Source organism: Sciurus vulgaris (assembly GCF_902686455.1).
Source record: "Sciurus vulgaris genome assembly, chromosome: 17".
Lineage (NCBI taxonomy): Eukaryota > Metazoa > Chordata > Mammalia > Rodentia > Sciuridae > Sciurus > Sciurus vulgaris.
In genome coordinates, this window is record NC_136478.1 from 62,952,975 (window position 1) to 62,980,598 (window position 27,624).

A 27,624-nucleotide genomic window follows, 5' to 3' on the forward strand; every position below is an offset into this window, starting at 1 on the left:
TTGTTTATTTATTTGTACTGGGGACTGAATCCAGGGGTCCTTTCCCAGCCCTTTTTATTTGATTTATTTAAGTTTTTTTTTTTTGAGGCATGGTCTTGTTAAGTTGCTCAGTCTGACTGTGAACTTATGATCCTCTTGCCTCAGCCTCCCACATAGCTGGGATTTATAGTGTGAGCTGTGGGCCCATCTAGAAAAGATATTTTTCATAAGTTGCACTCACAGGTCCAGCCTGAACCAGGTGCTAACTTAGTAGCTTCAGTGTGATTCTTTTGTATTTTCACTAATTCTGAGCTTGCTTCTAGTTCACTTTGGGTCTTACCATCATATTTACTTTTGTTTTCTTCCCCATCTTAATTCTGATGACACCAAGTTCCCATTAACCGTGTCATCTGTCACAAGACATTGAAGTTCTTCTTTCAGTCATTTTGATAGGGTATCATAGACTTCCATGTTCTAAATTTTCCCCAGTGTGTTTCATATGTGTTTACTTCCTTGATTCCTTCCTTTAAAAATGATCTTTTGGTAGCTTCATGTATGCTGGGGATAACAGCAGCAAGGAAAAAGAAACAGTAGATGAACCACTTTTATTCCAAGAAGTGGAGAGATAAAATAAGGCAGAGCTATGGGACAGAACATGTAGGGCTGGGGCTGCTCTTTTAGGAAGAGAATCAACTCTCGAATGAAGCGCTACTGAGCTGAGAGAGGTAGAATCTAGCAGGCTGCTGACTTGGAGGAGGAGTGGGTGCTGATCAGATATGGATCTGCTTATAGAGGCATTTGGAGTTCACCACTGAGCCATCTACCTGAATCTTAGGGCGAGGGAATAAAAGAGAAAGAATGGTGCTGACCAGGTTGGGCATGAAGAACAAAAGTGGCGCTCCTTTTACTGTGGTGCAGATAATGAGGAGAAGGAGAGTTGGGTTGGGGAATTTAGGAGATTGTAAGATAGACATGTTTGACTGTGTCCAAGTGGAGCCCTCTGTTGCATTTGATTGTGCCCAAGTTGTTCAGGGAGAGGCCAGGCCTGGAGAAGAAATTCTCTATTTAAGAAATCTTCCTAAGGGAGAAGGAAAGCCATAAGAAAAAGAAGAGCCTGGGGCAGTTAGAAATTTAGTGAAGCCAGGTGTGGTGGCACTGTCCTGTAATCCCAGCTACTCAGGAGGTAGAAGAAGGAGGATCCCAAGTTGGAGGCAGGCTGGATAACCTAATGAGATTCTGTCTTGAAAAATTAAAAGGGCTGGGGATGTACCTGTGATAGAGCACCCCTGGGTTTCTTCCCCAGGACCAGAAAATGAAAGAAAAAGAGATTAGATGAGTACCTAGTGAAGTGGGCTGAGAGAGCACAAGAGGTCAGACTCAGACTGGAAGTTCTCTGGTGTCCTGCTGGCAATGGAACTATGGGTCCATTTTCACAGTAGCATGACCTTTATTGCCAGACTGACTATTGCATATCGTATTGTTATAATTGATGATGGAGTTGTAGACTGCAGGTTTCCTGTTCTATATTTTCCTAGTTTTCCTTTTCTTCTCAGGTTAAAAATCCTGTGCTTTCAGGTCGAGTTGATGTGAAAACTGCCATGACCATGATTCAGAAAGAGGTGATCCATTCAGACCCTTGACTGAAGCCAGCCGACACCAGTGCAGTTAGTGGCAGGTTGAGGGCTCAGGACGGCTGAAGCAGGAGGCCTCTACCTGTGCAGAAGCAGCATGAAGAGAGGGCTGCAGATCCTGTTAGTGTAGCCTGCTCCCCTGCCTCATGTGATGTTCCCCAAGGGCCACTGCTGCCCTCTTTCTGTGTGAATAGACTACTGTCACAGTTAAGACAGTGGGAGGAGGGTTTCCAGTGAATGTGAGACAGCATTTTGAGAAAGCTGGTTTTGAAGGTGTTGCTAGGAGGAAGGTGAGTATTAGGGACAGCACCCCAGGATCTGTCCCAGCGATAGGGCAAGTATGGAAGAATCTGACTTGCCCCTTGGCTGCTTGTTCAGTGACCAGTGTGCTCCCTGTTCCCTGCTGTGATGAGCAGCCTGGTTTCCTCCAGGGGACTTTCCCTAGTTTCCAAACTCTAAATGTAGAGTGATTGCAGCCTGGCCCTGTGTCTTCATCATTTTTGAATTCATGTGTTCTCTGAAGGTGATCTTGTTCTGTTCTGTATATTTACTACAGTTTTCCCAAATCCATTTCTAGTCAAGGCTTTTTTTCCAAGGTTTATAGATCCTTCAGAATTCCCATGTAGTGGTCACCTTCAAGTTGACATGCTACTGTTCCACCCATTCTGTGCTTCAGTGATTTCTCTGTTTAAAAGGCACTACGACTTGGGGCCTCAAGTCAGAGACTATTCCCTGATTCCTGCTTTTCTTTACTCTCCACGTGCTGCTGCACGTGACTCCCCTGTGAGCTCTGTCTTACCTGATGACTTGCACTTCTCTCCATCCGCACTGCTCCTTCCAACACCTTGTACAGTCTTCAGCTGCTCCCATGTTTTGCTATTTTAAGTATTTTACCCAACATTGGTGCAGGCTCTGTGGACACAGGAATGTTTGTGAACTCCCAGCACTGGCACTGAACCTGGCACACAGTGGTCATTCAGCAGGATCTGTAGAATGGATGGCTCTCTCCCTCCAGCCTCTCGTCTCTACTCACAGTTATTTGGTTTTATTTAATAGTCTCTCCATGTTTCGAAAGGCCTTGTTTAGAAAGCATCCACATCCGTATTTTTTTATGAATTATCTAACCTTGTGTTCATCATTAACTTTTGGTTTGCTCATGAAATTGTTTTCTCCCAGTACCCAGGCAACTGAGTTGTGTTTACACTTTCGATAGCATAGGCATTACAGAGAGACCTCACATCAAGGTATTTTTTTAAAATGCTTTTATTCCAGATCAAGGTGATAGAAAACTCACTGTTCTTTTCTTTCATAGAAGTTTGGAAAATTGATGATCATCTGCCAAAACCCTTAGAGAATGAAAGCAAGGTGAACAGGATGGTATGGTGGCATGAACATAGAGCCTTTGGAAATTCTGTTCATCAGCACAGAACTCCGTTTCTATTAAGGCAAAACCTTGGTATATTTAATTTTCATGAAAAAAGTATGAAACCAAACTTAACTTTGGTTGACCAGAGCAGACAATGTGAAATAAAGAACTCTGCTGAGATTTCTAGAAATGGAGAATCCTTTCTCCATGTTACTTGTGAACAACTTCATACTGGAGTTAAATTCCCTGCAAGTGGAAAACTCATCACTAAAACTCAGTTCACTTGTCCCAAGCCTCAGAAAACTCAAAAAGTAGAGAAACCTCATGTATGCAGCGAATGTGGGAAAACCTTCATCAAAAAGTCTTGGCTGACTGATCACCAGATCATCCACACTGGAGAGAAGCCCCATAGATGTCATCTGTGTGGGAAAGCCTTCTCCAGGAAGTTCATGCTCACTGAGCACCACAGAACCCACACAGGTGAAAAACCTTACAGATGCACTGAGTGTGGCAAAGCCTTTCTCAAGAAATCACGGCTCAACATACACCAGAAGACTCATACTGGAGAGAAGCCCTATATATGCAGTGAATGTGGAAAGGGTTTCATCCAGAAAGGAAACCTCATTGTTCATCAACGGATTCACACGGGTGAGAAGCCTTACACATGTGGTGAATGTGGAAAAGGCTTCATTCAGAAGACCTGCCTCATAGCTCATCAGCGATTTCACACAGGGAAGACTCCCTTTGTGTGCAGCGAATGTGGAAAGTCCTGTTCACAGAGGTCAGGGCTCATCAAGCATCAGAGAATTCACACAGGAGAGAAGCCCTTTGAATGCAGTGAGTGTGGGAAAGCCTTCACCACAAGGCAAAAGCTCATTGTCCATCAGAGAACTCACACGGGAGAGAGGCCCTATGGCTGCAGCGAGTGTGGGAAGGCTTTTGCGTACATGTCTTGTCTGGTTAAACACAAGAGAATACACACAAGGGGAAAACCGGGAGATTCAGGCAAGGTGGAAATCCCTGCAGAGGGAGACAGCTCATTCCATACTCGTGATGCCCACCAGGAGAAAAACCCTGTTAGCATGCTGACTACGCAGGTGCCCTCTGTGGCCCCTCAGACAGCAGTGGACATCAGTGGACTCCTTGCTAACAGGAACCTGTTCCTTGTGGGACAGCCAGTGGCCAGATGTACACCCTCAGGGGACAGCATGGGATTCACACAGGAGCGAGACCTCACCGATGCAGTGGATGTGGTTGTGCCTCCAGTGATCAATTATGTCTTATTTTATGTCACAGAAAACCCATAGGAAAGGCTCAATTCATTCTATTTGGGAAAGGGTTGAGCAGAAGTTTCTAGTAAACTAAATGGCTGAAAATTATATGCTGAGAGCAATGACAAATGCTGAGACTGGGAAAGGGTGATAGACTCATCCTTCCTCAGTGTTGTGTTATCACAGAGGCGCAGTGTGACCTTAAGTACCCAAACACATAGGTACCAATTGCTGTTTTGTCAATTAAATGAGTGCAGGGAGTCTGAGTTCACTTAAGTGGAGGAGATAAGTAGAGTGAATTTTTAAATCAGCATCTTAAATGTTGCCATGAATGAAAAAACCTACAAGATGGTTGAAGGGAAAGGGTTGGTACTGGATGCAGGACACACACGTCGTCCCACTTTTCCCAGACAAATGCGAGGGAATCACTGAAACCAGAAATTTCACAAAACTGTGGAACTGCTGTGGAGGGACTGTGCAGTGAGAGCCTTCCCTGTGTCAGCGTGTTCACTCAGCAGGTATTTGACACATGCTTCCTCTGTACCTACACCTGTCCTGGGAGCTGAAGTCACAGAGGTGAACAAAAAGTCCAGTCCCTGGGAAGAGCACTGCATTAGCTGGGTCTTCCGTAATTGGTATTTTCACGTTCCAGCTGATCTAGTTAGAGGGTGTGAATGTCTGCATGGTTGACTGGTTCAAGAGGACACGATGGTTTATGGCTAAGAGAGCATCTCATTTTGAGGAGTGAGATGTACTCCTCCTTTGAGAAGAAAGGAGGGGTGCCAGGGATTGAACTCAGGGGCACTTGACCACTGAGCCACATGCCCAGCCCTATTTTGTATTTTATTTAGAGACAGGGTCTCATCCAGTTGCTTAGTGCCTAGCTTTTGCTGAGGCTGGCTTTGAACTTGTGATCCTCTGGCCTCAGCCTCCCAAGCTGCTAGGATTACAGGTGTGTGCCACTGTGCCTAGCTGAGGTGGATTACTTTTTAAAATTAATTTTTTTATTAGAGCATTATAATTACATATAGTATTTATAATTATGTGTACCTCCTTTATATAATTTTGATTGGTACTTTGTATGTACACATAAAGGTGAAATTTTCTTTGGTACATTTTATATGCATCTAACATGATTTTGTTAAAATTCATTCCATATTTCCTTCCCTTTACCATCCTTTCATCCTCTCATTCTCCTGCCACACTGATCTTCCCTGTATATTTATGATATTCAGTCCTCCCCCCACCACCTTGTTTATCTTATTTGAGGAAGGACTGCTTTTAATGGTATTTTACGCATTTCAGAGCACAAAGAAATTGTTCTCTAATGCCTGTGCCTTGTATGTCCAAGATATTGCAAATTCCCTATAATTTTTATGGCAACTTAAATTTTAAGTTACAAAATTATTAAAGACAAAATTAGAAATTAAGTTCCTCAGTTCCCAGGCCACATTTCAAGTGCTCAGTAGCTGTGTGTGAGTAATGGCTGTCAAAAGGGACAGTACAGTGAGCAAAACCAACTATTCCCATCATCCTGGTTGGTTAGTTTGGAGAGTGCTAGCTCGTGATTTTCCCAACACAGAAAAACAAACTATATTTTGTTTGGAAAATGAATGAATGAAATGGAAATTTTCCATGCTGTGGCTATCTTAGAATTCAGTCAGATTGATGAGTTACTAGAAAAATTTACTCCTGGACTATCTCGAACTGCCACCACTGGGCAAGGCATTGTTTTACACACTGGAGATACTCTAGTGAATAAAACAGGCAAGGAACAGCTTCTGTGGACCTTATCACCTAGTGAGGCAGAGTAGAAAAATGAATCATGTAATGTCTGGAGGAAGCAGCAGCAAACCTGGTAGCTGACACTAATGCACAGGTGCTAATGGTGTCACTCCCACCCTGGAAAAACTTCTCGGTCGCTGTAATTTGAGCCAAGATCTAAGTGTGCCGAGGGAAGCAAGCCAGCCCTCATAAGCAGAGACTACTCAGGACTGTTTGAAGTTGTTTTCTGTGGGCTTCCTGATCTCAGGAGTCCAAGAGTTAAAAGAGGGCACATTCCTGAGTCACATCCTGGACCTCAGGGCTGCAGGCAAGAATTCTGCATCTTTAAGAAGGGCTTCCTGGTGTACACTTAATTTTGAACACCTCCACACGCAGACACACACCCATTGTAATCTGATGGATTCAGGGCAGATAGTCTCCAGCAGAGAACCAAATGGGTGATCCATAGATGGGGAGTTCTCCTGGGCTTTGGATTCTGTCACTTATTTCTGTGAATCTATCCTGCCATGGCAGCATCAGCTCAGCTCACTCCCTGAACTGGTCGGAGGTTGGATGGGCGAGACCTACCCTGAGCCCTGTGGACCAGAAGAAAACTTGACAAGTTTGATGTCCTAGAAGGAGGTCCACCACACACCTAACGACACTTGGTACATGTATGTCTGTTACCAAACTCAGAATGGTCAGTGCACCAACGAAGATCACCCTTTGTCTGCTCTTGTGACCTCTGTCCCTGCTGGGGTGAGGCAGTTCTTCATAGTAGTTAGGAGCTGTCCTGGAATCATGCTGGTTGATTTAAAGCCTACCTGTATTTCCAGTCCCCTTGTCTGTGTGTGTGTGTGTAGGGGTTCAGTATTGGGAATTAGACCCAGGGGTCTTTTAGCACTGAGCTACATTCCCCTAGCCCTGTTTATTTTGAGACAGTTCTCACTAAATTGCTCAGGCTGGCCTGGAATTTGTGCTGGTCCTGCATCAGCTTCCCAGGTCACTGGGATTAAAAGTGCATGCCACCCCACTTGGCTCTATTTGCTTTTAAACAACTGTATACTGTTCTGTTGAGACGTTCCTTAATATAGTGAACTGTTCGGCTACTGAGACACATTCAGGTTGTCCCTTACAAAGATAATTGGATCTGATTTATATCACTTATACTTTTCAGTCGTATTTTTAATAACTGCTGTGGTTAATATTTAAACATTTAAAAATCTTGCTGGAATTGCTGTATCAAAAAGAATGAAAAGTTTGCTCATAAAGTAGATCAGTGGTAGAGAACTTGACTAGAATGTTTGAGGCCCTGGGTTTGATCCCAAGCACAGGGGTTGGGGGTGGGGGGAATTGTACACATGGTTCTAAATCACACTCCAAAAAGGATGCACAAATTATATCCTCTACTACTATACCTCCCTTGTCTGTACAAAATAAGAGGTTCCTTCAGTGTGCTGTTTATTTTTTAAGTTGGAATGGTGCCAAACAAGGTAACATTACTTGGCCACTCTCAAATACACTTTTCTCCCCATGAAATAGTCACTTTTAATTTGGAATGTAATGTGCAAAATTTTAGTTTTGCTGTTAGGATGTATACTCAATGAGTGGGGGCATGGAGTAATGGAGGCAGGACCTTCACTTTGATATGTATGTAGTATTATCCATCACTTGCGGTGAATTGTGAGCATCCCCTGAATATGAGTGACCTGGCCCTGGCTCTTTCAAATCAAATACTCTCAAACTGACAGTGTGAATGTGTCCACCGTGCACCTAAAACTACCTTTAAATAAATGTCTTCACATTTAGGGCTATGGGTAGAGTAAGGCAGGAAAACAGAAAATGACACTAAAATTGTTGGCAGCATTAACTAATAATGACCAGATAAACAGTCACGTGTAATTAAAGAATAATTAGAAAAAAAGTCGCCAAAACTCTAGAATATTATTACATTTTTGATTCTTAAAAATGTAGGGGAAAATAGACTCAATTTAAGAGAAAACAAACATTTTAAACCATTTAGACTGTCAGTCCTATTTCCAAAATACTGTGTTTAACAGGAAAGAATTTATTTGCGTAAACTTTAGCTAGTACTTGTAAGTGGCAGTTTTGAAGAAACTGCTGTTTTGTTTCCAGGAATGTCTTCCCCTCTCCACCCAGTCCCACCGCCAGAGGGTAAAAGTGAATAAGTTTAGGAAAAAGTTAAGATGCATTCTTTTATTGTGAGTACACCTTTTTTTTTTTTTTTTTTTAAAGTGTCTTTTGGTTGGCATGGGTCTTTATTTATATGCAGTGCTGAGAATTGAACCCAGTGCCTTGCAGTTGCTAGGCAAGCACTCTGCCACTGAGCCCCAGCCCCAGCCCCAAGAACACGCTGCTTTTAAGGAACAGTTTGCATATGCGCGAAGCCTCACTCTTTCCTCCGGAGACCACCTTCCCAGCCCTCCAGCCCCCAGCCCCCTGCTGGTTCTGCTCCTTCACAGGGTCTCAGAGCAACCTCACCCAGAATCCGCATTCCCTCCCGCTCTTCCTGAACCTCATCAGGATCCCAGGTGCCCACTTCACAGTCACGTTGTCCCCGCGCGTGGATCCACGCTGGCCCTGTGCTTCTGAGTGGGCTGCAGGCCGCTCCGCCTGGGCCTGGGGTAGCTCTGGCCCCAGAACAGACGAGCGGCTGACGGCAGAGGGAGGGACGTGGGTTCCAGTGCGCGCGCCGTGCCAAGCTGCAGGGGCCGGTGATGCCTCAGTCGGGGACGTGGAGGGGAGTGGCCAGGGCGGGCACCTGAGCCCAGCGCCTGGCAACATCTGGCGTTCCTGGCAAGGACAAGGCGGGCACCGCGCCCAGGACCCGGCACAGGGCAGCGCTGGAAGCGGGTCAGCCCTGCAGCCACCAGGGGAGGCTGGAGGTGCTCAGGGCCTGGCGTGAAGGACTGGGCCCCGGCAGTCCTGGAGGTCAGTACTCTGACCCTGTGAAGAGATGAAAGGCCGATAGCGCTTTGGGATGGGCTCAGGGCCAGGGGCGGCAGCTGTGCGTCGGAATGCGGAGCCCGTCCAGACTCCATTTAAAGCGCGGGTCAGACGTGAGAAGCCCAGGGAAGGAGCGGGCAGCCAACAGGGTCTCTGGGTGGGAACTCGGGTGTGAGTGGGAGCGCGGTGTTTGTTTCTGTTCGACTGTCAGGAAGGACCTTGTGTTTGTGTGGAGAGGTTTGGGCGGAGGTCTTTCACTTCAGTCACATCTGTCTGACTTTCCTGCTTCCTTCTGTAAGGTCCCCAAAAAGGAAACCCCAACTCTGTCCCATGGATCGAAGGCAACCCCAATCAACTGCAGGAGGCTCACTTGATGCAAACCGCAAGAGGCAAGAGGCAAGTTTATTCCAGCTCCGCTGGGACCCAACTCAGGAGTCAGGAGTCGAGTCCCAAGCAAAAAATCTTGTAGGTTTATAAAGGCAGAGACCACACATCGGAGGGGTCGCACATGAAAGGGAAAAGGGGAACAAAGCTGCCGGGAAATTTCAAAGGGGGTCTGGGTTTGCTGATAACATACAACATGTTTCACAATGTTTTACAACAGGGTGTAGATTCTGGTGTCTTAACTGCCTGAATACTATCCTGCTCCAATTACTCTTTTACTCTCTGTTTGGGGCTGTTTCCTGGAACAGCTTTAAGGGCTTTGTTCCCGTCACTGGGAGGGAGACCTTAGGGAGTTGAGATAAAACAGCTTAAAAAAATGTCCATCCTTTCACTTCTTCCCCTCAGAAGGACCCTTGTGTGGACACGCGGCTAATCCAGATAACCCGGGAAATCTCCTTATTTCGAGTTTGGTTGGTTAGCGACGGTAACATGAAGGCAACCTAACTCCCTTTGCCATGAAGTGCTCCATGTGCACAGGTGCTGGGAAATCGGAGGAGGCATTGTTCCGCCCACCGCTGCTTCAGAACGACAGGGTCGCGGCGTTGGCTCCGGATGATGCACCACTTTAATGTGCATTTGCTTTTGAGTCCTTAGAGTCAAGTGAAGTAAGAAGAGAATTTCAGGATTAGGTGATCACTTCTGGGGGATAGCATTAGTCTGAGATTTGAGATCATCCATCAGAATTTTCTTAATAATAGAAAATTCAAAAGGCAGAAATACTGGACATTCCCTGAAAACAGAAGAGAATGACCAACCAGGTCAAAGCCGGTTGTTATGTTTATTTATTTCCCCCTTTCTTTCATGTTAAGTTTATGAAGGTTATACAAATGGATCAAATTGGAAAAGTTTGCCTTGATAAAAGCCAAACGAGTATTGACCATTGTGTCAATGGCCAAGACCAACTTGGAATGCGGGAATATGCAGGTCATAGAGTCTGCTTATGATTTTAAGTTCAGATGATTAATAAAAATTAAGATCTGTGGATCATTTTGTTGAACAACCAGATGCCTTTGGCAGCTGATTCCAGCAAGAAAGCACAAAAGTTAGGTAATTTGCTTCTTCCTACAGAGGAAGCAGGTTATCTCCCCAGAGAAGTAAATATGTCCAGGCGCTGAAGCATGAATTTCTCCCTTGGCCTTTAAATTTTTTTTTAAACTTTTCTTTTTAGTTACACATGACAGTATGTGTATTTTGACATACATGGAGTATGACTTCCCATTCTTGTGGTTGCACATGTGGAATTTCACTGGTCTGTGTTCATATATATGAACATAGGAAAGTTATGTCTAACTCATTCTACTACCTTTCCTATTCTTATTCCTCCTCCCTTCCTTTCTTACCCCTTTGTCTAATCTAAAGTACTTTTACTCTTCCCTCCCCAAGCCCTTAATGTGTGTTAGCATCCACATATGAGAGAGAACATGTGACCTTTGTTTTTTGGGGATTGGTTTATTTCACTTAGCATGATGACCTCTAGTTCCATCCATTCACTGGAAAACATCGTAAGTTCATTCTTTATGGCTGAGTAATATTCCATTGCGTATGTACACCACATTTTATTTATCTATTTATTTGGTGAAGGGGATCTAGATTGGATCCCTGACTTGGCTATTGTGAATTGAGCTGCTATACACACATTGATGTGGTTACCTCACTGTACTATGCTGATTTGAAGTCCTTTGGGTATAAACCGAGGAATGGGACAGCTGGGTCAAATGGTAGTTCCCTTCTGACTTCTCTAAGAAATCTCCATACTGCTTTCCAGAGTTGTTGCACCACTTTATTGTTCCAGCAGTAATGTATAAGTGTACCTTTTCCCCCACATTCTCACCAACATTTATTGTTATTTGTATTCTTTATAATTGTTAATCTGACTGGAGTGATATGAAATCTCAGTGTACTTTTAATTCTCTTTTCTCTATTTGGTAGAGATGTTGAACATTTGTTCATATATTTGTTGATAGATTGTATTTCTTCTTCTATGAAGTGTCAGTTCAGTTCCTTTGCCACTGCACTTATTGATTTGGTTATTTTCTTTTTTTTTCTTCTTCTTTTTTTTTTTTTTTTGTGTGTGTGTGTGTGTGTTTGTGTTTGGGAGGAGTACAAGGGATTGAACTCAGGGGCACTCAACCACTAAGCCACATCCCCAAGCCCTGTTTTACATTTTATTTAGAGACAGAGTCTCACTGAGTTTCTCAGCACCTTGCTGTTGTTGAGGCTGGCTTTGAACTCATGATCCTCTTGCCTCAGCCTCCCAAGCCACTGGGATTACAGGCATGTACCACCTCATCTGTTAAGCTTTTTGAGTTCTTTATATTGTCTCCCTGGGTCTTTAAAATATTTTTCTTTCTTGCCATTTATTTTGACAGTTTTCTTCATATTTTACTTTTTGGTATTTTTTATGTTATCTTCATGTTGAGACAAAAAAATTACATTGTTAATAATGCAGCAAAAAAAAATAGAACAAAATACAAATGAATTTCACTTGTGATCTGGTGTTAAAATATTAGCAAACAGTGTTACGTTGAATTTTTAAAAATTGGAATAGATTTCAGAAAAAATATTCAGAAGTAATGGTTTTTGAGCATGTTCTGAGCTCCTCAGGATCTTAATTCCCAGATTAAGTGACTTTATTCTCTATCAGGAAGAGTCCACAATGGTTTGAAAAGCCAAAAATACAACATAGGCATTTCTCAAACTATTCTGGATGTTTGTGTTTGAGCATGTGTTGGGGTCTTTAGCCCTTTTGCTCTTCTTGACCAGCGACAAGGGAAGGGACACTCCCCAACAGGGCCAGACCAGCAAAGGTTGGGCCGACTCACAGCCTTCACCCAGCCCTCTGGGCAGAGGACAATCACAGGCGTCAGGGAGACCCGTCACAGCAGGAACTCGTTTATTGAGGAAGTCACACAGCTTTTATGTAGGGTGGGGGCTAGGCGGAAACCAATCAGCTTAAAGGTCAGCAAGGTGGGGGGGGGTGTTCATACAGGCGAGAGTCCCATAGGACTATATGACAAGCACGAGCTGATCACGTTCACAAAACTGTTGTTAACCAATCCCTGATGGTGGTCTGATTTATTGCCATTAACTTTTGAAACCACCTTTGAGGCCTTGATCTTACTCACTTGCCAGGGAGCAAGGAGTCAGCCTGAGTTAGTTAACGTGTCATTAGTCCCAACATAGCCCCCTTTTTTGTTTTATATTAAGGGTGTGTCTGTCCTAGGTTGCCCCTGGGAGGGTCTTACCCGTCATGGAACATCACCCTAGCAGTTTGGGGGTCCTCCTTACTAGAAGGTGTGCCTGTCTTAGGTTGTCCTTCTCTGAGGATCTTACCTGTCATTGAGTACCACCTTAGCACTTCAGGCAGGGCCCTCAGGAGGAGCAGGGCTTAAGGGAGAGACACTTAGACCCCAGTGTCCTGATATGAGTGATCCATGATCCTATAGGGCTCCCAATCATCATTATGAAGGGCGGTATAATGCTGTCGGACCACCATGAGCTTCACAGACAGCCTGGCTTTTCAGGAAATGGATAAGCTTATTGATTATGCAAGGCCCAAAGGTGAACACAAGGATAATGGCGATTAGTGGTCCCATAAGTGGGAGGAGGTAGGGGAGCCACCCGTGTAACCCAGTCCAGAGGAAATTAGAGTGGCACTCGCTCCTGCGACGTTCCAGATCTTCTTGTAGGGTTTTGATTTTATCTTGTACAATGCCAGAGTGGTTGGCGTAGAAACAGCACTCTTCACCAAGGAACAGGCAAAGCCCTCCTTCCTTTGCTGTTAGCAGATCCAAACTATGATGATTTTGCAGGATGACAGCAGCCAAGGAATCAAGTTGAGACTGTAGATCTAAAATGGTACTGGCAACATATCATCAATTGTCTGTTGAGAAAGCTTATTATAGAGAGCGAGAGACGTGCTTATGCCTGAAATTCCTGTCCCTACTCCTGTAGCCACTCCTATGGGTTGGAGTGCTCCACAGATGGTATAGGTAGGGATTGATTATTTGGGAGGATTGTGACCTCTGGGTAATTTTTGCTGTTCTGGTTGTTGATGTAAATATTTAAGATTTCTGGCAGGCACCCAAATAGGGTTTGATTCTCCAATTGGGAACACACATCCAAAACCTCTGCCAGCACGTATTAGTGGATCAGGACCATGCCAGCATCCAATTAATGGGTCTTTCCATTGAACTTCAACTTTCAGGTAAGGCACCTGATTGGCCCAGTGTCATTGGAAGGCAGTTGAAGGCTGATTTCTTGAGAAATTTAAAATATTTAATGTAAGCATTGCTATCCTTAATCGATCATGGGGGTTATTTTCTCCCTTTTTTATTAGTTGATCTTTTAAAGTTTTATTATGTCTTTCAATTATGGCTTGTCCTTTTGGATTATATGGGATTCCTGTAGTGTGTTTAATATACCAATTGTTGAAAAATTCTTGTAATGATTTACTTGTAAAACAGGGCCCATTATCTGTTTTGATTTGTTGAGGCAAGCCTAAAATGGCAAAACATTGTAAGAAATGGCTTCAGCATGCTTGGCCTTTTCACCAGAGTGAGCAGTGGCCCAGTAGGCATGGGAGTAAGTATCAATAGACATGACTATATATTTTAATTTTCCAAATGGTGCATAATGAGTTACATCAGTTTGCCAGATAATGTTAGGTTTTAAACTTCTGGGGTTTACCCCGGGGAATTGGAGAGGTGGAACCTGTAAGAAAGGTAGGCAAGATTTGCAGGTTCTTACAATCTTTTTAAAATCCTTTACGGGGACCAAAGGAAACTTATGATGTAACCCTCTCCAATTTAAATGGGTCAGGTCATGAAGGCCTTGGGCTAGTTGTAAGTCCTGTTGAGGTTGGGCTGAAGCTATTGAGGTCCCTGATGTGGCTAACTGGTCGGCCACAGCATTGCCTTGTGCAAGGGAGCTGGGTAGATTTTGATGTCCTCTTAGATGCCATAAGAATATGGGTTCAGCATGCTCCTTTAACAAGGACCGTACCTGGATCATCGAGGGGGTAATAGGATTTTTATTTAACTTGATATATGAGGAGACCAATGTGGGTAGCAGGTTTTCCACATATACGCTATCTGAGAAAAGATTCATGGGTTCTTGTACTTGAGTTAGGGCCATAGCAATTGCATATTAATCCTTAAATTGTGCTGACCCAATAACTGGTTCAAAATGGCTAATTACTTCCTGTTTCACTAATCTGGGACTGGGGGGGGTAAATTACAACAGCAGATCCCTCTTTTCCTCCAGCTGTGAATACATTTACATCTTTAGGGAGGGGTTTAGTGGAAAAAAGTATAGGCGGTGTCCATTTCAGTTTTGGAAACGAGCACACCCATTTGGTTGACCCACAATGGCAATCAATCTTCCCTAAGAAGCCCTCCAATGCACAGGATACTCTATTGTTATTCCTTTGAACCCATTCAAAATCTGACAGGTGATAGGGCACTGTCAAAACATTAGACTCTTTTCCATAGTGCCTAAGGGTGGCATCCCTGCCTTTAATTATAAGGTCAGCCAATTGGTTGAGTTGAGTATAGACCCTAGGAGCTGCACCTATGACTGCATGTATCCATTGAAAGGGCTCTCCCCGCTGAGTTAGGGCTGCAATGGACAGCTGAGAACCGGGGAGAATCCAGAGTCTAAGGGGGTCTTCAGGCTGGTATCAAGCCAACCATGTAGAGTTAAGGCTACTTGTATTTTTTGGAGTATATGTTGATGGTCTTGAGTTAGGGTAACAATGTTTGTAGGATCTTTGTCCCATAGCAGGTCAAAGAGAGGGAGGATATCCTCCATAGAGATAGGAAGCCATAGTCTCAACCAATTAAGCGCCCCTAATAATTTTTGTAAATCAAGGAATAGGAGGATTGGAGGAGTAATTGAGGTTTAAGGGGACAAACAGAATCCAATTCCAATTTAAGCTCAGTTCCCAGTATCTTGAAGGGAGGGACAGTTTGGACCTTATCATTAGATATATGTAGTCCTCCTTTCTCTAGAAGGCCTTGGAGTTCTTTGTATGCTGAGCTTAATTGTAGGGCATTAGTGGCTCCTATAATAATGTCATCCATGTAAATACACAAAGTAATTTGTGGCCTTTTTCATAGGGGTTGAAGGAGCTCAGAAACAAAATGTTGACAAAATGCAGGGCTATTTGCCATGCCTTGGGGTAGAACCACCCATTCATAACATTCATCTGGTCCTTGGTAATTGGTAGAGGGCACTGAGAAAGCAAACTTCTCACAATTGTGTGGGTGGAGTGGTATGGAGAAGAAACAATCTTTGATATCAATACAAGAAGCAGGAGATCTCGTGGGATAGAGGGGATCCAGGAAAGACCCCTTAAAGGGGTTCCTATCGGAACCATATGACTATTTATTTTCCTGAGATCCTGAAGCATCCTCCATTTTCCTGATGTTTTTTGGATGACAAAAACTGGACTATTCCAGGGGTTTAGAGATGGTCTGATATGATCTAAGGTTAGTTGTTCTTGTACAATGTTTCTTAAATGTTGAAGCTTATTTTGGGGTAATGGCCACTGTTCCACCCATATTGGGGGGCCTGGGAGCCATTGGATGACTGGCGTTATTGGAACAGTGGCCCTTAGGATTGGGGGTGAGTCTTTACCTGGGGTGCTGGGACCTTCTGCCTAGATGCCTCAAAAAGAGGGTCTCTGTAATTGCTAAAAGGCCAGATAGATTAAATTGTTGTTCGTATTCCTCTTGCTCAAGGAGGTCATCATACACTGCCTTTTGATCAGTTGTTATATAGACCTCTGCTTCCCCTAAGATATCCTGTCCTAGTAAATTTGCAGTAAGACCTGAGGCCACGAGGGGGTGCACGTCTCCCTGGGCACCATCCATATCCCGCCATTTGAGCCAATTTTTGGTCTCTTCTGATTTAGTATCACCTCCTACCCCAAGCAACTGGGGGCCAGGAATCAACCTCCATTGAGGTGGAACTTCCTCCTTTCTTAACACAGTCCTATCCGCTCCAGTGTCAGTGAGACAGCAGAATTTCTTTCCTGCTATAAAAATGTCCATTTTTGGCCTGACCCCAGGGACAATGGAAACAGTCCAATGTACCTCAGGGGGGATATTGGGGGAGAAAACTCCTTTGTGTGATGGGGCTGGAGGGTGCCCCCTGATTAGTTTAAAGATTTCCCCTCAATGTTGAATTTAGATTTGCAATCCTTCTGCCAATGGAATCCCTTTCTCTATTTTGGGAAAGGCATTTTGGGGGTGGCTAGCCTTTGAGCTGAACTGGCAGGGCTTTGAGCTGAACCTGTAGAGCGTCCGGGTGGAGTCTTAGAATGCACCCAACCAGTGGGGCAATCCCTCTTGAAGTAGCCTGGTTGCCTGCAGCCATAACATACTCCTTTACCCTTAGCTGCAACTGGTGACAAGGCTGCCATCAGTAAGTGAGGCAGTTTGGGCCTGTAGGGCTGTGACCAAGGATTGAGACTGATGCACTTCTGTGCCAATATCTTTGGTAGCCACAATCCACCTTCCCATGGAGCGATCTTTCATCCCTGCACAGGTCAATTTGTGATTGGTAGTCATTCCTTCCCAAACTAACATTTTAACAAATTAATCTCTTAGGGGCTCCGGAGGAAATTTTCTCTGAAGGCTTCTTTCTACCCTTTCAATGAAGGTTGCTAGGTCCTCAGTTGCCTTCTGGGTAATCCCTGTGATGGGGGTTCTGAGGGGCCCTCCTCTAGCTTTTTCCATGCTGCTAACCCTAGGGCTTTTATTTGTTCTTGATATGGGGCCAGGATGGCAGCCTGTAAGAGGCCAGTAGAGAATTAGTCACGGGACCCCGAGAGCATCCCATAAGTAACTGGGACAGGAGGGTTAGCGGCCTGGTTACATTCAGCCTGAGCATGACATTCTTCATTAAAAAAGGCACACCACTTTAGCTATAAAGGACCAGGAAGGACAGCTTTAGTTAGGTTCTTCCAATCCTGAGTGGTGCACTGCTGGTGGGCAAGGCCCTGGAGGATGGTTTCAGCCCAAAGGGGAATTGGGCCTATCCTCTGAAACAGGTTTCTTTAGTTCCTTTAAATCTTGTGCCTCCCATGGGTACCATATAGCAGGCCAGTTACCCCTGGGTTAGCATTTACTGGGAAGGCCCCCTACAGGGAGGGGGGAGGTTAGAGTCAGTGAGTTCTCTCCCAGTATCATAAAATGGCCACTGGGAAGATTTCCTGCCATCCAGAAGGAGGAGGGTGAGGGCTTTCATTGGAGTCTGATGTGGCACCAGAATACAAGATGGCGGCAGTGAGTCTCCCTGGGGTGGAAGTGGGCCCTCGCTATGTGTAGAGGCTGGTTGCCCTCATGGTTCTTCAACCTTGGGAGGAGCGGACGGAGGTGGATTGGGCTCCTCATTAAAGGTTTCCCAACATCTACTATGTGGCAAGTTTCTGGAAGGAGATGAAATGGGAGGCGCCAATGGTTCTTTAGGTGGCGGCTCTTTGGGGGGAACCTTGGAGCCCCCTTTGGGAGGTCCTGGAGAGAAGCAGGCCTTAAGGGTGGATAATGTAGGGTAGACTCCCAATGGGGGACCCTCCCCTAAATTAATTTCACTCTTCCTAACAAGTTGTACTACATGATCCCATGTGGACCAGTCAAAAAGATTAGCGGCAGGAAGCCAAGGGGCCACCTGAATAAAGATGTCCCAGGCTTTTTCTGCCTGTGTATCAGACAACTCAAGGCCCCTACTCTTCAGCATGAGTCTAGAGCTGAGAGTGCAGGGTCACCATGTGTGGTGTGTGTTTGCCCCATCTTTTCAGGGTTGCCCTTACCTCGGAACTTGCTTGGCCCAATCTGCCGGTACTTTCGGTTTTGAAGCTGCCTCTGCTTTGGCTGCAGATCAGCCTTGAGGTGCCCCACATTGGGTGCCAGATGTTGGGGTCTTTAGCCCCCTTGCTTTTCTTGACCAGCGACAAGGGAAGGGAGCACTCCCCAAAAAGGGCAGACTGGCAAAGGTTGGGCAGACTCACAGCCCACACCCAGCCCTCTGGGCAGAGGACAATCACACGCATCAGGGAGACCAGTCACAGCAGGAACTTGTTTATTGAGGAAGTCACACAGCTTTTATGTAGGGTGAAGGCTAGGCAGGAACCAATCAGCTTAAAGGTCAGCAAAGTGGGGGTGGTGTTCACACAGGCGAGAGTCCCATAGGACTATATGGCAAGCACGAGCTGATCACGTTCACAGAACTGTTGTTAACCAATTCCTGACGGTGGTCTGATTTATCATCATTAACTTTTGAAACGGCCTTTGAGGCCTTGATCTTGCTCACTTGCCAGGGAGCAAGGAGTCAGCCTGAGTTAGTTAACGTGTCATTAGTCCCAACAAGCATGTGGTTGAGGCTTAGCCAACCAGATAGATTCACTGTAGAGTGCATTAGGAAGTAATGAAGAGGGCTGGGGAGATAGCTCAGCTGGTAGAGTGCTTGCCTCGCAAGCACAAGGTCCTGAGTTCGATCCCCAGTACCGCAAAAAACAAAACAAAAAAACAAAACAAAACAAAAAACTGGGAATGGAAGTAATGAAGAAAGGAAGCAGGAAGCAGTATGGAGATTCCTTAGAAATCTTGGAATGGAACCACCACTTGACCCAGCTATTCCACTCTTCAGCTTACACCCAAAGGACTTCAGATCAGCACACTACAGTGACATGGTTGCATCACTCTTTATAGCAGCTCAATTCACAATAGCTAAGCTATGGAACCAACCTAGGTGTTCTTCAACAGACGAATGAATAAATAAAATGTGGTACATATACACAGTGGAGTATTACTCAGCTGTGGGGGACCCCTCTGCCTCATCACATGTGGATGAGAAAAGGGTTAACTGCCAGAGGAGGATATTGGCTCTTTTTCAATCTATTACCCCCAAACTTATATATTCAATAAACACACAAGAGCCAATACTCTTTTTAAATGAGAGGGGTTGTGATGGATCTGGCCATACCAGCTCTGGCCTCTAACAACAACAACCTGGAGTAGCCCAACTCTGTTTTATTTATAGGCAGACAGGTAAAGGGGGCAAGACTGGGAGGAGCTTCTTCTGTGATGGACAGGATAGGGTGAGTTAGGGTAGCCATTCTCTCAGGGAAACTATACAGGGAACTGTCTGATTCTGCTAGATAAGGATGACTTCCCACATCTCCCCCTTTTTAATATTATTTAAAATGCAAATGATGGGCATTTTGAGGTTCTGGCTCTTGGTTCTGAGGGTATGGTAACTTGACAGCTCAATAGAGCTAACGTGGCTACAAACATTGTGATTGGAGATTAACTTCTCCTTGTTGTTCAATCATGATTTCAAGCTGTTGAATCAGATTCCTCATTTGTTCCCATGTTGGCAGGTGGAGTGTTTGGTTCGCTTGGTTCTTCCTCTTCCTTCTCCTCATTGACTTCCTGTTCTCCCTGGAGGTCAGGGTTGATGTCTCTGGTTCAATCCTCAACCATTTGAACCTTGGTTCCAGGTCCTCCATGCTTGATGGCATGTTCAGTTATCCAAATAGGACAGAATGCTTCTTCTGAAAAGACACAAACATGGCCTCTACCCCCAGTATTACTGGATCTGGTCCTTTCCACTGTCCTGTTTATAAATCTTTCCACCAAACTAGACCCAAAGAACCTGTCACAGTGGAAGACATGTGTCTCTCAACTGCCATGTGACTGTCAGTATCACAGTTTAAAAAGTTTAAAAACAAGGCATGATTAAGGTTATTTTGTGGTGTCTTATCTCCCCCCTTTCATTTTTGTAATTGTAGCTTAATAGATGAATGAGCTCATTCTACAATGACTTAACCTAGAGGATTATAAGGAATGCTTGTTCTGTGTTCATTATAAAATTGGTGGCAAGACTTTTGAAAAGAACTAGTATGAGCCAGTGCATTATCAGTTTTGAATTGTAATGGACAGCCTAATACTGCAAAAGCAACTCGACAATGAGAAACAACTTGTTGAGTATTCTGTTTTGTAACCTCCAGTCTTTACTTATTCTGGTGGGCTAACACAAATGTACATCTTAAGTTATATTTAACTATTGTTTCTTTTTTAAATGCCCAAGAATGGCTATGTTTTTGTTTTAACTGTTTTTCTAGGTGGTGAGGATCAAGCTGGTCAAATTGATCTGTTCCTGTCTCTTAAGAGTCAACTGATTTCCCACAGGGGTCACTTGTGGGGAACTTGAGAGCAGCTTCTTAGTTTCTTCAGTGCCATTCACTAGGTAGGGTCTCCTTGATGAGGTGGCTTCCCTTAGAAACATCAGGGATGTCTCCCTTTTCCAATGACTTCCTCTGTAGCAGGTGCACTGATCGACTTCTCATTCTCTAGTGGCCTCATAAATCTCCCTGATTGGGAGGTCATGTAGCCCAGAGTTGCAAAGTTCCTTAGAGAAGTTCTCTTGTTCCCTGGATTCAGGCTGACTCTGAGGGCAAGAGACAAATACTGGTTTTCTTGGCCTCTTTGTTTTAATCTCAATCTTTAAGTCTTGATCTTAACCATCCAGCAAGTCAGTCTCACCAGTCATAAGTAAGAGTACTGGCTTTAACTTCAATGTCTGTAACTTTACTGCTATTATCCCCTTTTATTTAATTGCGGTCTATATTATCTTGTCTGTGCTATAGGTGATACCTTATTATCTCAAATTAACTTAGGTTGTTTGTTCTTGAAGTAGTACTTCTGTAAAATATTAACCAAGCAAAAGTTATAGAGTTTACAAGGAAAATACAAAATGAAATTAATGACAGTAAAAACATATTTAGTTGGTGTAGTAGCTATCTAGAATTTTGGCTGAGCTATACATTATATCCCCTGTTTGAGATCACAGTAATTTTACAACAAAAAAACCAACATTTTGAATTTAACTTTAAGTGAGCTGAAGTCTGGCTTATTTTGGAACTATTCTGACATGCAGCAGGGTGGGAGGCTGAGCCTTATCTCAGGGGAAATGGGGCTCTTCACAATCCTAAGTGTTCTGGTTCTGAAGCTGATCCCTGCCTCCTCTTTAAGCATCATTTTACAAAGTTAATATACATTGTTTCCTGAGTCCATATGAACGTCAGTCAACACAATATGACATTACATCTAAAACATGAATCAAGGAGAGGCTGAGAGAGCTTTTAGCTTTCCTTTTGTATAGCAAAATGGCAGAATGCTTTCATGTTTCATGATATTAACATTTAGACAAATCAGACTCTCACTAACTTTTAGAAATACATTTACATTTTTATCCTAGTGTAGAAGGGATAAAATTTTACATATATCCTATTGATACAGGTCCTGTTACAGAACATTAAATGATGTAAATAACTACCCAATAAAATTAACTATTTTTACAAGTTTAAAATTACCATTACAGACCAGTTTAATTTGGAGAACAGCAGCTTGATAAATTTTCTACTGTAAAAACTTGTATACCTGGAGGATATGAACATATTAATATACAAAGAAGAGTGACAACTCCCATAATTACCTTGATATTTTTATATTACCAAGTTTAGTTTTTAAAGGAAAATTTAGACTCTGTAATGTAGTACAATACTCTAATATTTATTGTTAACCATAATTGTACAAAACCTTATTTTTAAGACTACTTAACAGACACAATGTTAAGAGTAGATTAATGTTTTAAAGACATCCTTGTCATTTTAACATATGGATTAAACTTTGGTTTCTATCAGTACATTAGTATTTGACCTCAGGAAAAACCTTAAATAGCTTTCACTTATTGTCTCACATACATATAACCAACTTAGTTACACACAAACTTGTTGAAATCTGCCCTTTATTTACACACAGACTTTCTTAGCACTTACTTAAATCCTCATGAATTTCATCACACAAAGACTTTCTTACCTAGAAACATTTTTCCTTCTCCTAAATATATTTCCATACTTAGAACCTTTTATTTTTCTCTTTCCTATTTGTTGACCGCTTTTTTTGTTCACGTTTTGAAACAACTCTTTTGAAATTTCTGAATTTAGATAAATTCCTCCATGTTAATAAGATAAAATATTTTGTTATTTATAGTACTCTAATTGAAACACAGTTGAAACTTTTGGATCCCTTCGTATATAGAATTGTACCTGTTAGGACTTAACTCTTAGTAATGTTGTTTTAGTGATGACACAAAGCAACTTTTAACCCTTTTTATTTACCAATCTATGAAAACACCAATAATGTTTAAGTATGTTACACCATGGAACTGAAGGAGTTAAGAGTACTCAATGTTATTTAACAGCATTTTAACTTTTGTAAATTAATCAGTTGCCTCTAACAAATACATTTGAGTAATCCCATACATGTCAAATCTATTTTACTTATTTTACTGTAAAAACCAAGATTGTGGGAAGCATCCTTATTTAGCAGAATCAGACTAGGTTGAGCCATGGAACACAGAGGCCTGGCTTCTAGGAACTGTGGGGAAGCATGTGGCACTGTGTGGGAGTGGTTCTCTGTCTCCTTCTGAAATTTCCCCCTAAGAGAATGGCTTCCCTAACTCCACCCTATCCTGTCCAGCACAGAGGAAGCTCCTCCCAGTTCTGGTCCCCCTTTACCTGTATGTTATAAATAAAAGAGTTGGGTGAATCATTGTTGTAAGAGGTCAGAGCTGGTGTGCCAGACCAGTCATGCCCCCTCTCAATTTAACAGAGTATTGGCTATTGTGTGTTTATTGAGTAGATACATTTTTTGGGTAATAGATAAACCTGCCAACATTCTCCTCTGGCAGTTAACCCTTTTCTCATCCACGTGGATGTGGCAGAGAGGCCCCCCCACATTTGGCACCCAACAGTGACTGTTTGAGAGGATTTTAGAAGAAAGAAGAAAAGTAATGTTGTTGGCACCTTTCTGGTGGGAAGTACACACATGTGAATAAGTTTAGTAGTAAGAAAAGAAGGGATTTTAATTGTGTGACATTAAGCCTAGCCATTTCACTCTTTACAGAGACAAATAAAAATAGATCTATTCAGTTATATTCAATACTTAGAGTGAAAATTTTGTGGAAAGAACGCAAACTCCTACAGTCCTTGAAATGTAAATGGAATCTGGTCACTTTAAATACTGCAGACTCAGTCAGGCAGGTCTGCCTACATCTCTGTGAGTGTATGAGTCTGAGAAACAACTAGACTTAGATAGGTGCAAAAGTTTAGAATCCTGGGAAGAAAAGATCCTAATCAGGAATTCAGATAAATCTCTAACTTCGAAGTGGAAATTCCTCTGCAAGTTTTCTAGTTTAAATATGTGTATTCCCTCCATAGCTTTCAGGCCTCCAGAAGCAGCATGTTTCTGCTCCCTGAGGGGAAGGATGGACACCTACAGAACAGGGCTGCTCCCTGCTCAGGCCAGGGCCAGGCCTCTTGATGAGAGGAGAGATAGCCTGGGGATTGGAAGCACAATAGCAGGCTATGGGAATTTAGTTTGGACTGTAATAGAAACTTGCTTTTAATTTGGACCAAGATGTTGATTTGTGGTTTTTGGACAATTTGGGCACGAGTCTTAGAAATGCTATTAAGAGCTTTAGACCAGAGTCATTCTTCTGGGGAATTGTTCGTTGATAAAAAAGAAAAAGATTCAGAAGCTAGCCCCAACCATGTTTCTGTGGATAGAAGGATACCTGATAGTGGGGACAAAATTTCTATTCAGAGGACTGGAAGGCATTTATATGTAGAGGAGGATGAGTTAGCACAGTACTTCTGTAATTTATATTTGAAAGGTCCTGCTTCAGTGCTTCACCTTGCCCCTAGAGAAGTCAGTAGACCAAGAATTCCTACCGCTGTTAACATGGCAGAGAAGGAATTAACAACATTTAGGTTATACCCTATTTTTGAGCAAAATGATTCTCAAAGTTCTGAGGGACCAAAAAGAACTCATGTGTATACTCCTTTTACAACATTAAGGGAATTAATCTGCATGCTCTATTTATGAAACAATTTTGACATTTTTACTAAGTGTCTTACAATTAATATGTAATGAGGCCCTACCACTCTAGTAGCTAGTTCCTGCCTTTTTTTTTTTTTTTTCTTTTTCTTTTTTCTTTTTTGGTGCTGGGGATCGAACCCAGGGCCTTGTGCTTGCAAGGCAAGCACTCTACCGACTGAGCTATCTCCCTATCCCCATATTTCCTGCCTTTCTGAAGACAAGTATTTAGCATGGAAGTGCAATTGGATATAGCATTGTTCAGATCAGGCAGAAATTAATAAATTGAATGTAATTCATATCACCTTGGGTATGCTTACGGGCTCAGGACAATTTGCTGATTTGGGACAACAATTGACTTACGATTTACAAGCTTATGCTCAAATAAGTGCATGTGAACAAAGAGCATGGAGAGAGTTAGCTGCCCAGAGAGAAAAATGTAAACCCCAGCCAAATTTGGCAGGTGCCAGAGGAAAATTTTTCAGATTTTGTAACAACCTGGACAATGTTGCTGCAAGGATTGGAGATAGCCTTCTCCTATTCGGACAGACCCTACCTAAGGACTTTGTAAGGGAATTTCCATGAAACCACGCTGGACATGGGAAATAACATAAGGGAGTTTATTAAGCAAACAGAGTGTCTCCCTGCAGGGTAAGAGAGAAAATGAGAGGAAAAGAGAAAGGAAAAGAAAGTGTGCGCTAGAGAGAGTGGAAAGCCAGGAGGATAGAGAAAGTGAGGAGGACAGACAGAAGAATGGAAAAAGATGGCGGGGAAGCTACAGTAAACAGTTGGATTCCACTGGGCTAACAGGGGACCAGTATCGGAGAAGGATACTTACAAGCTGACTGATGAACCAATAGCTAGCTAGGATGTTCACAGATTGACAAGTGGTTGGGAGGCAGGGAAATGACTGCATCTGATGGGCGGGGGAGCAGCTTTACATTGCAGACTTAACAAAATTCAGAGATAAAACATTTATAATTGTTCTCCAACATGTAGATGACATCTTTTATATGCTACTACACAGGAGAAATATTAAGGTCATTATGAAAGAATGAACATTTTTTTTAAGCTGTTTTAAAGAATGAACATTTTTTTAAGCTGTTTTACCTCAACTCCCTAAGGTCTACCTCCCATTGTCTTAACTCCCTAAGGTCACCCTCCCAGTTATCTTGAAAGAATGGACATTTTTTTAAGCTGTCTGTTTTATCTCAACTCCCTAAGGTTTCCCTCCCAGTAATGGGAACAAAGCCCTTAAAGCTGTTCCAGGAAACAGCCCCAAACAGAGAGTAAAAGAGTAAATTGAGCCTGATAGCCAGATAGTGCTCAAACAGTAGGATTACCAGAAACTATTGACCAGAATCTACACCTGTTGTAAAACATCGTGAAACATGTTGTCAGCAAACCCAGACCCCCTTTGAAATTTCCTGGCAGCTTTGTTCCCCCTTTTCCCCCTTTCATGTGTGACCCCTCCCGATGTGTGGTTTCTGCCTTTATAAACCTACAAGATTTTCTGCTAGGGACTTGACTCCTCGAGTAGGGTCCCAGCATGCTGGAATAAACACCTCTTGCGGTTTACATCAAGTGATGCCTCCTGCGGTTGATTGGGGTTGCCGTCCATCCATGGGACAGAGTTAGGGTTTCCTTTTTGGGGGCCTTACAATCTTAACTCCCTAAGGTCACCCTCCCAGTAATGGGAAAAAAGCCCCTAAAGCTATTCCAAGAAATAGCCCCAAACAGAGAGTAAAAGAGTAAATTGAGCCAGATAACTAGATAGTGCTCAAACAGTAGGATTACCAGAAACTATTGACCAGAATCTACGCCCTGTTGTTAAACATTGTAAAACATGTTGTATGTTATCAGACAACTCAGACCCCCTTTGGAATTTCCTGGCAGCTTTGCTCCCCCATTTTTTTCTTTTCCCCCCCCTTTTTCTCCCTTTCATGTGCGACCCCTCCTGATGTGTGGTTTTCTGCCTTTATAAACTTGTAAGATTTTCTGCTAGGGACTCAACCCTTGGACTCCTGTGTGAGTCACGAGTCGGGTCCCAGCGTGCTGGAATAAACACCTCTTGCGGTTTGCATTGAGTGACACCTCCTGTGGTTGATTGGGGTGGCCATCAATCCAAGGGATAGAGTTGGGGTCTCCTTTTTGGAGGTCCTTCAATTACAGAGGCTTCCTAGGGATACTGGATACTACAGGCTTTGGATTCCTGGTATAGAGAATTAGCTAAGCCTTTTCTCAGCCTCCTAAAAAAGCCCTCTACACCAAGGAGCAATTGCCCTGATGTGAGAACCAAAATATACTAAAGGTTTTTAAATTATCACAAAGGGGCCTTACTTCAAGCCCCTATTCTCAGGTTACCCAAGGAAAAAGATTTAACCTGTTTGTCACTGAGAGAAAAATAATCTTAAAAATAGTCACCTAAAACTGCTGGATAGACAATCATAGACAAATCAGGTCAAAAACCAATGGCATATCTCAGCAAGGAGCTTAGCATAGTAGCTTCATTCTCAAAAGTAATTGAAAATAAGGTCTCATAATTTTCTTTGACATCCAAACCTGTCCTAAAAATAAGAAATGCTTAAAATGCCCTTGGCATCAAGTTTTTGCTGGGACCACTAATCTTTCTTTTAGTTCCTTACAGGTCTCAATGAAGGTCCATTAAAACGTAAATGGAGAAGGCTACAAACTCACTAGGAGACCACTCAGACCAAAGGAAACAAAAAAAGAAAAAGATTTTATTTTTTTCTGAAGTTGATAAAAGATGTTCTAATTGTGCTTTTTGCTGGATTAATCTTTTGCTTTTTAGGGATGAGTTTAAAGGTGAATTGTTAGGTTGGAATTTGGGTGACTGTAGGAGGGAGAGCAGAGCAACTGAGACAAAGGGCAGTGCACCAAATGGTGACCAATCAAGTGGATAGGAAAACTTCACTGACCCTTGACTCCGCTGGTCACTCAGCAGGACCCCTGTGCATTCCAGCCTATAAAAACCCTGGGCAGCCAGGGCCATGTGCGATTTTCTTTGGCTCCCTACCCCGACCTGTATCCTGGGGGTTTGGGAATTTCAAGCGAGAACCAAATTCCAATAAAGCTTGCTTTGACCGCTTTCTGTTGGATTTTATTTGGCCGCTAACCATGCCCCTGAGCTTACATTTGGTGCTGAAACCCAGGAGGGTTTTTATTTTAGGCTTGATTACAGTACATTTTTGATTTCTTTCCCTCCTTTTAAATTTTCCCATAATTAGAAACTAAAC

The 27,624-nt window shown here is 43.2% G+C and overlaps 1 protein-coding gene across 1 annotated transcript; it reads left to right on the forward strand.

Moving 5' to 3' along the window:
* Positions 1-3,092: 3,092 nt before the first annotated feature.
* Positions 3,093-4,283, forward strand: ZNF350 (zinc finger protein 350; the record flags this gene model as incomplete). The annotated part of the gene is made up of 1 exon (XM_079118719.1): positions 3,093-4,283. The coding sequence occupies one exon, from the start codon at positions 3,093-3,095 to the stop codon at positions 4,281-4,283; it is 1,191 nt and encodes a 396-aa protein (XP_078974845.1).
* Positions 4,284-27,624: the final 23,341 nt, after the last annotated feature.